This window comes from Gymnoscopelus microlampas, assembly GCF_963454915.1.
Source record: "Gymnoscopelus microlampas genome assembly, chromosome: 19".
In the NCBI taxonomy this organism is placed as follows: domain Eukaryota; kingdom Metazoa; phylum Chordata; class Actinopteri; order Myctophiformes; family Myctophidae; genus Gymnoscopelus; species Gymnoscopelus microlampas.
The window spans coordinates 16,897,443-16,911,318 of NC_139956.1; the positions used below are offsets into that span (position 1 = coordinate 16,897,443).

A 13,876-nucleotide genomic window follows, 5' to 3' on the forward strand; every position below is an offset into this window, starting at 1 on the left:
AATGCATAAAATTAGTGGTTAAGTGGTTAATCAGACTAATCAGAATAGTTTTGCATTGATTCATTGACATATTCACTGACCGTAAACTTCTTGTACGAGAGTTATGTCCCAAATAAATAAATGTAATGTCAGCATGGAGGGAGAGGGAGACAGTGTAAAAGAGACAGACAGTAGGAAAGCTGAGAGGGAGACAGTGTGGGAGAGACAGACAGTAGGAAAGCTGAGAGGGAGACAGCGTAGGAAAGACAGACAGTAGGAAAGCTGAGTGGGAGACAGTGTGGGAGAGACAAACAGTAGGACAGCTGAGTGGAGACAGTGTGGGAGAGACAAACAGTAGGACAGCTGAGTGGAAGGACAGGGTAGGATCAGACTCAACTTTATTGTCACATCACACGATTAGTGTGTAAAATAGTGGGTCAAATTATTTTTGGTACAAGGTCTCTCATTATTACAGTTACAGGAAGAGTCAGAATAGGGAAAGAGAAATAGAGAAGAAAATAAAACAGAACAAAATAACAGGAAGGCACAGTCAAGTAAATTTGATGTATATATGCTTCAGGTAGTAGTAGAGAGTAGGAAAGCTGACAGGGAGACAGTGTAGGAGAGACAGACAGTTGGAACGCTGAGAACTAATTCTCTATTGTACCAGTTACTTCAGTCCTGTAACACAAGGTCTCATAAGTGGGTGTTCTTACAGTGGGAGCTGTGAAGTCTGAGGCCACCTCCTCCTCTCCTCCTGTGGACACACTGCTGGCACCTCCTCCCGGCTCCTCTCTCTCCATTGATGTAACGCTGCTACTCTCCTCTCTGCAATGAGAACCAAACAACACATATCATTCACTGCCATTATCAGCATGACCGCACAAACACATCTACACACACTAGCTACTAGTTACTAGCAGTGGTGTAATGTAACTAAGTACATTTACTAAAGTACTATACTTAAGTACATTTTTTTGGTATTTTTACTTTACTAGAGTATTTCCAATTTTCAGTACTTTTACTTCTATTCCACTACATCTCAGAGGCAAATATTGAACTTTTACTCCGATCCAATTATTTGAAAACTTTAGTTAGTAGTTACTTTGTAGATTTGGATTATTATTACAACACATACATTGCCTACTTCAGCCCTATATACATTTTGGCCATTTGAAAATAGCCGATTGCGACACATTGTGAGCTTGTAGATCTACTATTTTCAAAAGACTTTCATACATTTGAAAATAATAATGAGTACTTTCTACTTTTGGTACTTTAAGTACATTTTGATACCAATACTTTTGTACTTTTACTCAAGTAAATGTTGAATTCCGGACTTTTACTTGAAACAGAATATTTCTACATTGCAGTATTGATACTTTTACTTAAGTCAAAAATGTGAATACTTTCTCCACCACTGGTTACTATGCTAGACCTGTGGATAGCACCATCTCGTGGCCAACACAGATATGCAACTAATGTTCTAATGTGAGTTGAGACGTGCTGTTGTCGTTCCTGTAGGCCTACATTATGTAATTATGTTTATCAACAATAATATCAGAAGCCATATGTGTCATGTGAACATTCATCTGTAGCCAACATGCTTGCCTCTGGTATGATTGTAATTATAACTCACAGACACAAGAGGCAAACCTCCACGTAGGCCCTGAAGAATGCAGTCAGTGTACAAAAGCTTTCACTGTAACATACATGACAACTGGTGACCTATCAAATCCGGTGACCGCAGAGGTCGCCGTTTGGCAAATATATGATCACATCACATAAATCAGTGGTTCTCAAACTTTTTCATGTCAAGGACCCCCAAATTGACACGTATTAGCCCGCGGACCCCCATTTCAAAATATATGCCAGGGACCCCCATTAGAGAAGATTTTTTTACGGCTCTAGCAGTGATTCTCAACCATTTTAATTTCAAGGACCCCCAGTTTGACATGCATTAGGGCTACAGACCCCCATTTAATGGCATTTCTATCACTTGGACCGCAATTTATATTGTAAAAATCTATGTCTATTTACAGTGTACAAATTTGTACACTCTCAGAGTTACAGACCCATAAGGGTCCATTTGGTGCCTAATCTATCATTTAGCTGGGGACCCCCTGGAACTGCCTCAAGGACCCCTGGGGGTCCCCGGACCCCACTTTGAGAACCAATGACATACATGACAACTGGTGACCTATCAAATCCGGTGACAGCAGAGGTCGCCGTTTGGCAAATATATGATCACATCACATAAATCATATTCGATGTAGTAAGTCTTCTTTATAATAATAGTGACGTGATAGAATAGTTGTTATGAGGAAGATCTCTCTAAAAGGCATTTAAAAAGCGATATGTAACATTAGGTGTAATCATAATGTGACCCAACTGTAACTAATAACCAGTGGTGTACAGTAACCAAGTACATTTACTCAAGTACTGTACTACCTACTTTTGGCACTTCAAGTACATTTCGATACCAACACTTTTGTACTTTTAGTCAAGTAAACTTTGAATTCCGGACTTTTACCTGGAACGTGGAGTATTTCTACATTGCATCATTGATTGAAGATTGATTGAATACTTTATTTAGCAGTAACAGGAAAGTACAGTTCAATACAAGGTCTGCTAAGAAGATTTTAAACCCAAGATAGCCTATGACTTGTTTCCATTGGGGTCAATTCATCGAAAAGCATTGATACTTTTAAAGTAAAACATTTGAGTACATTTTCCACCACTGCTTACCTTTACGACTTTAACAAACTTCCTGTTTCTTCCTGTTTCTTCTTTTTTTTCTTCCTATCCTAAAGCCCCTCTCAGGTCAGGATCAATGCGATCAATCAGTGTGATCAGATCAATCTACATCATGTTTTCAAGGTGACACTTTGTTGCCAACTGTCTTCAACAACTCTTTGACAAGCAGGACAATAACACAATAATAGGAAATAGTGAGGACACTCTGCATCCCATAGCCCAGGCTGTCACTCTGTGATTGGCTGGTTGGTCGTGTCTCACTGTCAGTGTTGCCAGCTATGCTTATTATAAGCGACTCTGGGCTTGTTTTTCCTGGAAAGTCGCTTGTAAATAACAATAATATAATTTGTTGGTAGTTGCGGGTTGTGTTTTATTGTGGGCCTTGTTTAGAAAGTGTAGTTGCTTATTTGGGGGTTTGGACTTGCTTCAGTCTAACCCACTTCAACCCTATATGCACCGGCTATTTGAAATATATCTGCTATTTTCAAAATCTTAATTTAAATGTTACAAATCTAGATTGTTTTTGAAATATTTTGTAACACCAATTTGTATGGGGCCTAATGGAGGTCACTGGCACATAGCGGCACATAGCATATTCAGGGGGTCCGTGGCCAAATACATAGTAATTTGGTCTTGACAATGACATGAAAACTCGCTTTATTCTGGGCTTGTTTTCACATACCTGGTTGCTTGTTTCTCTTGCTAAATCTGGCAACGCTACCCACGGTGTCAGACGATGGATTTGCTTTGGAGGAAGTAAATCCGGTCTGGAACGGATACGGAAACGGTCTGTGTATGTCTACCTCTATGGTGTATGTGTATTTTGACATGACCGGATACAATAGGCGGGTTTTAGACCAGATCTGAGCACTGAACAGTAAAAACCTTTGGCTTCAAGACTATTAAAACTCAGGTTACGTCACATCCTGTTGTTTAGAGACCCTCCTACCTAACCCACCTCACTCCACTGCTCTGCACACAACGGTTAACTAACGGTAAGATAACTAAAACATGGCTGAAACATTACAAACGGTGCATGTGTCGACCTGTCTGAGTAGTTCATAAGCGCCGAAGAGCAAAACAAATGTTAGGTTTTAGGGGTCATTTGTGTTGTTTTCTTGTCTGAGAGACGGATTACTTTTTCAAACGCCCGCCAACCGCATAAACACGTCCGCGTGTGCGCAGAATCCATAGATTAGAAACTTGGAAAAATATGAATTAACTCTTTAAGGGCTTTCTTTGTGATTTATCCCACGTAAATTAACATGGTTACTCCCATTGACAAACATAATGTGCTGAATCATTTATGTCATCATATGACATGTATTCAGCATATATGATTCATATGTATGATTCACATATGATTCATTCAGCACGTTAGTTTGTGATTTGGTTTTTTAGCCTGTGTGTATGGGGAAAGGGGAGGGGCGGAGGGTTTGTGGATGGCTCCTGCAACAAGACATGTGTTAAATAACAACTAGCTAGGCCTTAAAGGAGTAGTTCACCCAAAAAAAGGACTTCTTTTCTATCAATTACACACCCCATGAAGCCTTGAATTCATGGAAATCAAATTATTGGCTCAGGAATGCGACAAAAACATCTCCATGAATTCAAGGCCTCATGGGGTGTGTATAAGTGATAGAAAATAAGTACTTTTTTGGGTGACACATTAGAAAAAGGCCCACACCTGTGGATTATACCAGGAAAATGACTCGGACTTAGCTCCCCCTCGGTAATATGAAAAACACTTGAGGAATCACACCAAAAACCCTTTAGGTGTACAGTTTTTTGTGACAAAAGCTTTTAGAATTTTTGGGAGAAAGGGTTTAAATGTACATTTTGTGGCAAAAGCTTTAGTCAAAATGCTAATTTGAAGAAACACTTGAAGATTAAACATTAAGAGGATTATACCAGGGTCAGTCCACCCTTAGGCTTCTGCACCTTATGTATAACGCACAAACTTTTTTTTGTTGGTCTTTTTTATTGCGCTTTTTTTTTCTCTAAGCACCTTAACGTCTATAAGTATATCATGCACAGTATACATACATTGCTGCTATGCTCAGGCACCTTAGTCTGTCTCTTATCTCAGGTCTTTGTAAATATGTAGATAACTTGTTTTTTGGCTTCTATTGTTCTCTTGTTTGATCTCCTTCCCACTTGCCCCCCCTACCCCTCTTCTTCTCTCTCTCCCCACTCTTCTTTCTACGGAATTTAACGTTGCGATGGGAATGATGTACAAAAACAAATTTCACCCACTTTTTTACCTTGTAAACCTGTGATGTGACAATAAACCTGATTCTGATTCTGACAAGACCACAAGAAGCTGTCAATACCATCAAATAAGCTCAAAGTTGTGTGTGTGTGTGTGTGTGTGTGTGTGTGTGTGTGTGTGTGTGTGTGTGTGTGTGTGTGTGTGTGTGTGTGTGTGTGTGTGTGCACACACGATATAATATACATAATTCTAGATTCAACTGTAATCCTAAACTGTAGCCTATTATTTCACAGTGTAAAATCTCTTGTGATATATCTAATTCCTAGAAATATATATTCACATACTAAAACATGGACACACACATTATTTAGTAACATTTATGAGTATTATCATTTGTTTTTTTCCCTCCATTGTAGGGCAGAGGGGACAGTGACATGTGTGGACATACCATGATTTGGGTGCTGCTAATTTGCTTAAATTGCATCCACACAGCCACAGGTAAGATTGAATCACTGATGAATAGAAAAGTAATCACTTCGTCACAGATTGTTTTACTTGAAAATATATTTACAGTCTAATAGGGCTGCAACTATGAATTATTTTCTTTATCTTTATTCGATTACTTTTTTGATTAGTCAAATATTTGATTCAACTAAATGAATTAGTCGGATATCATTAACCACTTAAAGGAGTAATTCACCCAAAAATGACTTATTTTCTGTCGATTACACACCCCATGAAGCCTTGAATTCATGGAATTATTGGCTCAGGAATGCGACAAAAACAAAAAAATCCATGAATTCAAGGCTTCATGGGGTGTGTTATTGATAGAAAATAAGTACTTTTTTGAGTGAACTACTCCTTGGCTTAAAGTCCTATTTTCTATGCAAAATAATCCACTCTAAAAACTCACAACGCATCGTAGCTTGTAGATCTGCTATTGTATAAAAAAGAAAAGAATCATGGATTCAAGGATGGAAATTGACAATCTTTAAGATTAAACGAGAAGTTCAATTAACTGTTGCATCCCTACGATCTAATATAAAATACTGAACATCTTTATATCAATCAGGTCCAGACGGCGGGTCCGTCATCAAGGTGGTTGGGGTTGTTGGTAGAGGCGTTCTCCTGCCCTGTCGCCTGCAGCCCTCCGCTAGCATCGAAGAGGAGACGGTGGAGTGGACCAGGCCGGACCTGCAGCCCGAGTACGTCCACCTTCACCGAGATGGACGGGACGTATTCAGCCAGAAGAACCCGTCTTACCATGACAGGACCATGTTGTTTCTGTGGGAGCTGAAGAACGGAAACGCCTCCTTGTTGATCAATGACGTGAAGCTTTCGGATGGAGGACGATACCGGTAACTTACAGTAACACACACACATTAGAAATATGTATTTATGTCCATTGTCCATGTAAACAAAAGTCCAAGAGCACCTTGTACAAAGGACATAAACACTGCCAGTGAAGTCAGACAGAACAGCAGAACATGTTGACATACTTGTCAGACGCAGCAGCAGCACATCAATCACGGATAAAGGAAACAACGTCTCCTCCAAATTGGAGCGGCTTCTTACAATAGCTGATATTGAGCTGTACCTCGCTAACTGCTTGGCCCTCCTTTTGGAGAGGCCGGCCATTTGAAAGCCCCTCACAGCCAACTCGTGCACTTGCCCCAGTCTACCAAATGTAAAGATTTATTTACATCTGTAGCCTAGAGCTAGTAACTGTGAGAGGGTCTGCTCCAGCTGTTGATATTTTAGCACATTGGTTAGAAACATTGGTCCTAGTCTAAACTGTAATCAAAAGTACAGCCGAACTCGTGTACACACCCCTATGATTTTCATTGACAACGACGACATCAGCAACAACCTGTACGAATGAGACTTAAAGTATATTAATAGTTTTGATGAGAAATATTTCCCGGATATTTTTCTAGGGAGCATTTAGCATTTTTCGTATTGCTTATTTGTGACGCCCCTGATGTGTAAAGGCCTATATATGTTCAGTACATGAAGAATCTGTAAAAATACCTGTAGATGCTTTACAAGCCCACGCTTGTAGATAACATCACAGAGCGTTGTGATTTGTTTTAGATTTATTTTTGGGTTTTTATGGATAGGACAGTAGGCTGATAGGAAATGGGGAGAGAGATGGGGAGTGACATGCAGCAAAGGTCATCGGGATCGGGACTCGAACCTGTGACACGCTGTCAGGCTACATTGAGCCTAGGTGCCTGTACTGCCATGCCAGCAGCCCAGCCCTTATAGACAATTTCTTTAAAGATATTTTTGAAATGCTTTGAAAATCTTTGTCTGTAATGACCAGCCCCACAATGAGACACCAGGTTATAAGTGGTTAACTGTTTTGTCTTACAGGTGCCATGTCTCACACGTGCATGAATCTTTCATAGACCTTGTCATCGGTAATTCAACTTCAACGTCTAATAGGTTCTGTTAGAACAGAATAGAAATAGGGTTAGCGTACAGTAGTTCCTAAACTAGAATCCTTAATTTAACTGTTTTATACTAACTCTACTGTATGTCTGTTCTGCTTCTACTGTATGTTAACCATTTAAACTCTCTATACTTAGTAAAACGGACCCGAGTTGCAATCTCTTTGCCAAAAATAGCCGATCTACAAGTTTACAACGTGTCACACTTTTTGAGCTTGTAGATCGGCTATGTTTGGCGACTGTTCCCCCTTGAAATGGCATGCTGGGGTTCAAGTGGTTAACCCCCTTTTCTATTCTACTCTGTGTAGTAGAAGAAATGTCATGGAAATAATCTTTAAAATAGTCATTAACAAAATGTTTCTCTCCTTAGTTCAGACAGTCTCAGAGCCTCCACGTGTCCCCTGTGAGATCTCCGTCTTAGACGACAATGTCACTGGAATGGTTCTGCAGTGTGAGTCTAAAGGCTGGTATGTACGACCTGAGGTGTCCTGGCTGGATGGTGAAGGAAACGTCCTTCCTACTGAACCCTCAGAGAAGATCAGAGATCCTGATGGTCTGTATACAGTCAGAAGCAACGTTACTGTGAAGAACAACAACAACAACACATGCACCTGTAGAGCTCACCAACAGAAGAGAACTCTACCGGGTAAAAATACCTTTCATTATTACGTTTTTCTTCTTCCATCCTCCGCCTTTTAAAGGGATAGTTCACCCTCAAAATTATCCCATGGAGACTTGAATTCATATATATAGATATTGTTTTTGTTTTTGTCGCGTTCCTAAGCCAATAATTTGATGACAGGCAGCGGTTCCTGTAGGAGACACAAAGAGTCTCCTTTTGTGTCTCCTACCGGAACCACTGCCTAGGAATGCGACAAAAACAAAAAGAAATATCCATGAATTCAAGTCTCCATGGGGTGACTAATCGATAGGAAAAAAAAATTTTTTTGGGTGAACTATCCCGTTAAGTTCTAAAACATTCACAATATCACATTCTATCTATGTTTTATTTTGTCAACAGGCTGAATGAGCTCATATGTTGTTTGAAGAATTGTTCCTCATGTTGTGCATTGGGTGTTTTTCAGTACCGGCGGGAGAAACCACGTACCATGCTGCTCTTATCCGAGGCCTGGGCATATTGGTTAGCATCCTGGTCATCTGTATTGTTTGTCTATGTCGCAAATTGACGAGCACTCCAAGCGCGAAATCCAACATGCCAACTCAAAGTAAAAATAATAATATATCATTTTCTACATACATTTCTGTCAATAGTAGTACTAGTATTTCTGATAATATTAGAAGATCTAGTATTTCTGGCAGTAGTAAAATTACTAGTATTTATGTCATGAGTAGTTTTATGTTAATAGAAGTATTATTACATATTATTGGTGGTAGTATACAGTAGTATGTCTATGCAGTGTTCTTGGTGGTAGTATTTCTATATAGTATTGGTGGTAGTAGTATTAATTACCATTGTATTGTCTTGACACAGTCCCAGTCTGCCCATCTGCAAAAAACAAACCAATCCATCGCAGTAAGTATTGTTTTACTATTGTTGTATTTTGATGCTCGTGTTTAAACGGTACTAACAGTCTCATTACTTGGTTGCCAGGCACCCCATGTAAGAGTGTCCGGTTGACAGGCACCCCGTGTAGGACTGTCCGCCAGGCCGATGGAGATTTGTGTGACAGCGGGATTGTTGTCTCCCCACAGACCAGCGGTCTGTATTCTGACAAAGACGATGGTATGTCACGTTGATATTAACCACTACTTTAACCACATGAACCACAAGTTGAAATGTGGATACACAAGGTTTCTGCCCAACAGCAAAGATATGTACATATGAAACGCATCATGTAAATATTAAATGGAGAATATCCTTTCAGATCCAAACCACAGTGGAACTCATCGTGCCAGCGAGCAGAATCATGGTGGCCTGTGAATGGCAGCTCACTAGATGAAAAAACCCTGCAGAAAGGGGACAGCTGGACACATCACTGGGATCCAGTGGTGGACGAAGTACTCACCCCCAGTACTTGAGTGAGTGAGTGAGTGAGTTAGTTAGTTAGGTCCATTTAACAGAACAGATATATATACAAACATACAGTTACCGTAAGTCTACTAATGTTAGTGGCCCGAAAAGGTGTAGGCTGCCTACCCTATTTGAAAAGTAACTAAGGTTTTAAAACCTCAAAGTATAGATTCTCCTGGTCAAATGTTACTCAACTGCAAGAGAAAGTTGCTCTGTCAAATTTGTACTTGAGTTAAAGTACTGGGGTTCTTGCTTTTAAAAATACTTAGTATTCAAAAGTACAAAGTACGTTTTCTTTTGAATATTGATACATTGCCGTATTGAAATGTTGACATCTTTACAATCTGCGGGACATCTACATCCGATGCTGAATAACCAGCAGACTTGAGATCAATTTATGCTTTGTCGCACGACTAAAGTAACGTCAAAACAACAAAATTGTGTGTCAGAGGAACTTCGTAGACGGTGTCGCGTACCTGTGTAAAAATGAATTGTCGCAAACGCTTCATCTTACTCTGATTGATTTGGCAGATGAAGTATGCTCAGAGATGCACGAGACGCATGATTCCTTGGCCAGTAGTCGCTGTGATTGACAATTCTTCCTCGTTCTTGCTTGTGTCCAACTTCTTTCTAGGGTTTTTACAACTATGCCTAACCTTAACCCTAACCGTAACCTCACATAATCTATGGATATTATAGATTTGAGCAGTTGCTCAAGTAATGCTCAGGGGGTTTGAGTGTTTGCTCAGACCGTTGAAAAAGGGAACATTGGTTGGCACACATTTTAGAATTTTAACATTGGGATGGCTATTTACATCCTTCCCTGTAAATAACTACAAACTGTAACTATTCAGTGAATCAGGCTCTTTTACCTAACTTAACCCCACAAAAAACTATGCCATAATCTTAAGCTAACACCAACAAAACATTTGTCGGGAAATGTTCTTTTTTTAAAACCTCAATGAGCGCAACGTGTCGTTCTACTCTTGACGCTCAAAGCATAAATTGGCCTGATAGATGTGCTGTCTACAGCACATCTACAGTACATGCTGTAGGGACACGACGAATCTCAGTCTAACAACAAACTTTTCCAACTGCTGTGGACACAGGCGATAATCCACGTATTTTATGATATCAAACCACTCCCATTACCATCAAGTTGGGATTGGGAAAAGGTTTTCCAGTCCATTAAAAGGACTTAAAGCACGGTCACACCAAACTATGGCTGGCCGCTGAAGTCATGTTGTGCGCAGCCGACAGTTTTTTGCAGCCAGCAAATTTTATCCCAATAACCAGTGACGCACCTGTCACTCACTTTCAGGACCATCCCCGTAGCCACCTTCGACTCACACGATTGGACAGAGGGGGAAAAGCAGAATCTGTCTCGAGCATTTATCTGCTTCAAATAGACAAGGCGTATTCACCTGTTTCCTAGGCTGTGTTTTGTACTTCCTGTCGATTTGATCCAATGAAATCCAATGAAAATGGTCAGATGACCAATGATATCCAATGAAATCGACAGGAAGTGGAAAACACACAGCCTGGGAAACGGGTGAATAGAGCGCATAAACGCAAGGTGTGCGCGACACACGGAAATATGCGCAAGACCATCAAACCACGCCATTCCCATTGAAAATCATTGGCAGATTCCGCCCCATAGGTAGAACAAAAGTGCGGTGTGCCCGTGCCCTTACAAGTTATTACCGTATGTCTCAGCAGAATTTGGGAAAACTGGAAAACGTCTACTTATTTTTCAGTTTTATTTGAACCTATTCTTATTTTCTCTAATGTCACTTTATAATGCCTTATTTCTCATTATTTTCTCAAGTGTCCTTTTTGTGTCTTTTTTTCTTATTCTTCTCTCAAATGTGTGTTTTTTTCTTAATGTTTTGTACAAAGCACTTTGAATTGCTTCATTGACACATTTGGAACGAATACAAATAAACCTGCCTTGCCATAGGTATGAAACAGCTTTTTATGGTGTTTCCTTTAGTCCTTTTTTTTTGCCTTGAATTTCTTTATTTTTTAAGTAGTTGTATTGTTTTATTTGTGTTTGTTTGTCTTTCTTCTCTCATTTGTATTGCTGTTCATGATTCTGTTTTGTCTCAAACATTTGATCACAAAAAAACTAAACAAAAAAAGGCAGAGGCTCAGGACATTCAATCCTTAACATCTGCACCCTTCTCTCTAAACACTACAGTGATTACAGAGTGGATTCAAGAGACTATGATAATATAACATCCACATTAAAAAGTGATACCAATAAATAAGAACTTAAAGTACTATGTTAGTTCCATTGATACAAGGTGGGCCACAATTGATTGATTGATCTTATCATTGATATAGACCGCCGTCATAGGCCTACACCACCCTGCTTATGAACCCAAATTACATCTGCCGGGTAGATGTGTTATTTTCTTAATATGAAATAGGGGATACAAAATGGGGATATAATAACTTCTCTAATCTTTTCTTTTCTTTTTATTCATGAATCAAAGCCATTTAAAAAAATATATTTTATTTATTTATGTGACACACCAATGCAACACAACATCACATATCATGGGTTGTTATGATTTGTTGTTCGAAACCTCCTGCCATGACTTCCTGTTCTCTTCAGAGTAACATTGTAACCTGTTCAGCATCTCTACAGGGCAGTGAAGAAAACAGGAAAGATCGTGAGAGACTCGACTCATAACCTCAGCACCTGCTTCAAGGTCCTACCCTCAGGCAGGAGATACGCTGCCCCTTTATTCAAGAAGACAAAGGGCAGTCCCAGTTTCATACCCTCTGACATCCTGAGTCCTTAATAAATATAACCCCCCGGATCCCTGATCCCTATCTCGGTGTCTTGGAACAGAAGCTACCAGGGAGTTGTCAATGGAAATGGTAAGATCATGCAGGACGCATAGGACATGCAGGGAGGCAGTGGTGGAAAAAGTAGGCTACTCGCATCTTTTACTTACGTGCTATTTCATACTTTGTTGTACAACAGTGTCACACAGTGAAAATAGCCGATCTATAAGCTCACAGTGTGTCACATTGCCACGCGTTGTGAGCTTGAAGATTGGCTAAAGTCTTTTTTTACATTTCTGTGAATGGCAGCTCACTAGATGAAAAGACCCTGCAGAAAGGGGACATTTCCACCTATAATGACCAATGCCCAAAATAGGGGTGCCAGGTTGAAAGTGGACCACATGAACTCTAGCATCCCTAATCTGGGGTGAACATTGAGCAACAATTATATATATAATATTGGGTATTATGGAGAGTGAAAAAGGGATCCAGGGGACCCCGGTCAATAAAGTATAGGGATTAAGTGGTTAAAGAGGTCTATGGATCACGGTTTTCACGCACTGTTTATTATAAACAGCTCTGACTGTGTCTGCTGCAGCAGTTCCCAACCTTTCCTGGATCAGGGCCCAATTGAAAGTCTCGAAAATGTTCGTGGCCCACACACATGACCACTCAACACGGCAGCCGGCTGCATGCATTTTCAGAGCATGTTTATTTTAATGATCAATCAATCATGTTCCAGCTTGGATCAATGGAACTAACATACAATACTTTAAAGTTCCTATTTATTGGTATCATACTCTGGGGGGGGCATACGTTTTTTCAAATATTAATGCTATATATTATCATAGCAATCTTTGTGTTTTGCCAATTATTTGGGGGCCCACAGGTTAGGAATCGCTGTAGACCTGCATTACTAGCCTACAGGTCTCAGATCAACAGCACCTGAGCAGTTCTGGACCAGACAGTCCAGTTCCACTAAAACGGTGAACGACCGTGACAGACCCACTGTTGATTATAAACAGAAGACTCAGACTTTTACAGACAATTACAATGTAGGCATTTAGCAGACACTCTTAGCCAGAGTAACATGCAAGTGTGATATCAGAATAAGCAGAGTAAAGTGCCATTCACACTGAGCACTATAACTATAAAGATAATTATAATATCGTTCACCATTGTATATTCTTTTATAGTCGGTGTGACCTCTGCCATCCACTTGACTTTGATTTTTATAGTTATAGTTATAGTTATAGTGCTCAATGTGAATGGCCCTTAAGCATGAACCCTGGTCAACAAACAAGGTAAATAGTCACATGTAGAGCACAGAGAACAATGTAGTGCTTCAAAGTAACTTGATAAAGTTACTTTAAAACAATGATAAACCCATTAACTGTCTAAGTAACATTCTTAAAATGTGTAGCAAAAAAACAACAAAAAACACATGTACAAGTAACCAACATATATATCTGCATAGAAAAAGAAGGGTGAAAAGACGGCATACAAGGGGTGCCAGAGGTAGAGTCTGAAGAGGTGAGTGGTAGGGGGTGAGGTGGTGTCTGGAGAGATGAGTTTTCAGACATAATGTGGCCATGTCAGTCATCTATGTTTTATGTGATAAACTATGTCATAGACCCCAATCTTGTT

The 13,876-nt window shown here is 39.8% G+C and overlaps 2 protein-coding genes across 2 annotated transcripts in view; one reads left to right on the top strand and one right to left on the bottom strand.

Annotated features, from left to right (window-relative positions):
• The window catches only part of LOC311035398 (arfaptin-1-like), a 12,489-nt gene extending 9,559 nt beyond the window's left edge, over positions 1–2,930 (bottom strand). The window contains exons 1-2 of the mRNA XM_084043572.1: positions 2,728–2,930; positions 696–807 (exon numbers count right to left, since the gene is read on the bottom strand). Coding sequence (XP_083899698.1) covers positions 696–782 — 87 coding nt within the window. The 5' untranslated portion in view covers positions 783–807; positions 2,728–2,930. The remainder of the gene's footprint in view (positions 1–695; positions 808–2,727) is intronic.
• A 751-nt stretch (positions 2,931–3,681) lies between these two features.
• LOC311035396 (butyrophilin-like protein 10) lies at positions 3,682–10,781 on the top strand. The gene is made up of 9 exons (XM_084043570.1): positions 3,682–3,731; positions 5,365–5,446; positions 6,021–6,306; positions 7,325–7,371; positions 7,772–8,047; positions 8,487–8,627; positions 8,894–8,935; positions 9,014–9,145; positions 9,288–10,781. The coding sequence occupies exons 2-9, from the start codon at positions 5,383–5,385 to the stop codon at positions 9,341–9,343; spliced, it is 1,044 nt and encodes a 347-aa protein (XP_083899696.1). The 5' UTR covers positions 3,682–3,731; positions 5,365–5,382; the 3' UTR covers positions 9,344–10,781.
• The last annotated feature ends 3,095 nt before the right edge of the window (positions 10,782–13,876 follow it).

Bases quoted from the DNA above. Each gene is read 5' to 3' on its own strand.
- LOC311035396 (XM_084043570.1), top strand. From the start codon at position 5,383: ATGTGTGGACATACCATGATTTGGGTGCTGCTAATTTGCTTAAATTGC. The intron at 8,048-8,486 runs GTAAAAATACCT...GGTGTTTTTCAG, and splicing joins ACAGAAGAGAACTCTACCGG to TACCGGCGGGAGAAACCACG. The intron at 9,146-9,287 runs GTATGTCACGTT...ATATCCTTTCAG, and splicing joins GTATTCTGACAAAGACGATG to ATCCAAACCACAGTGGAACT.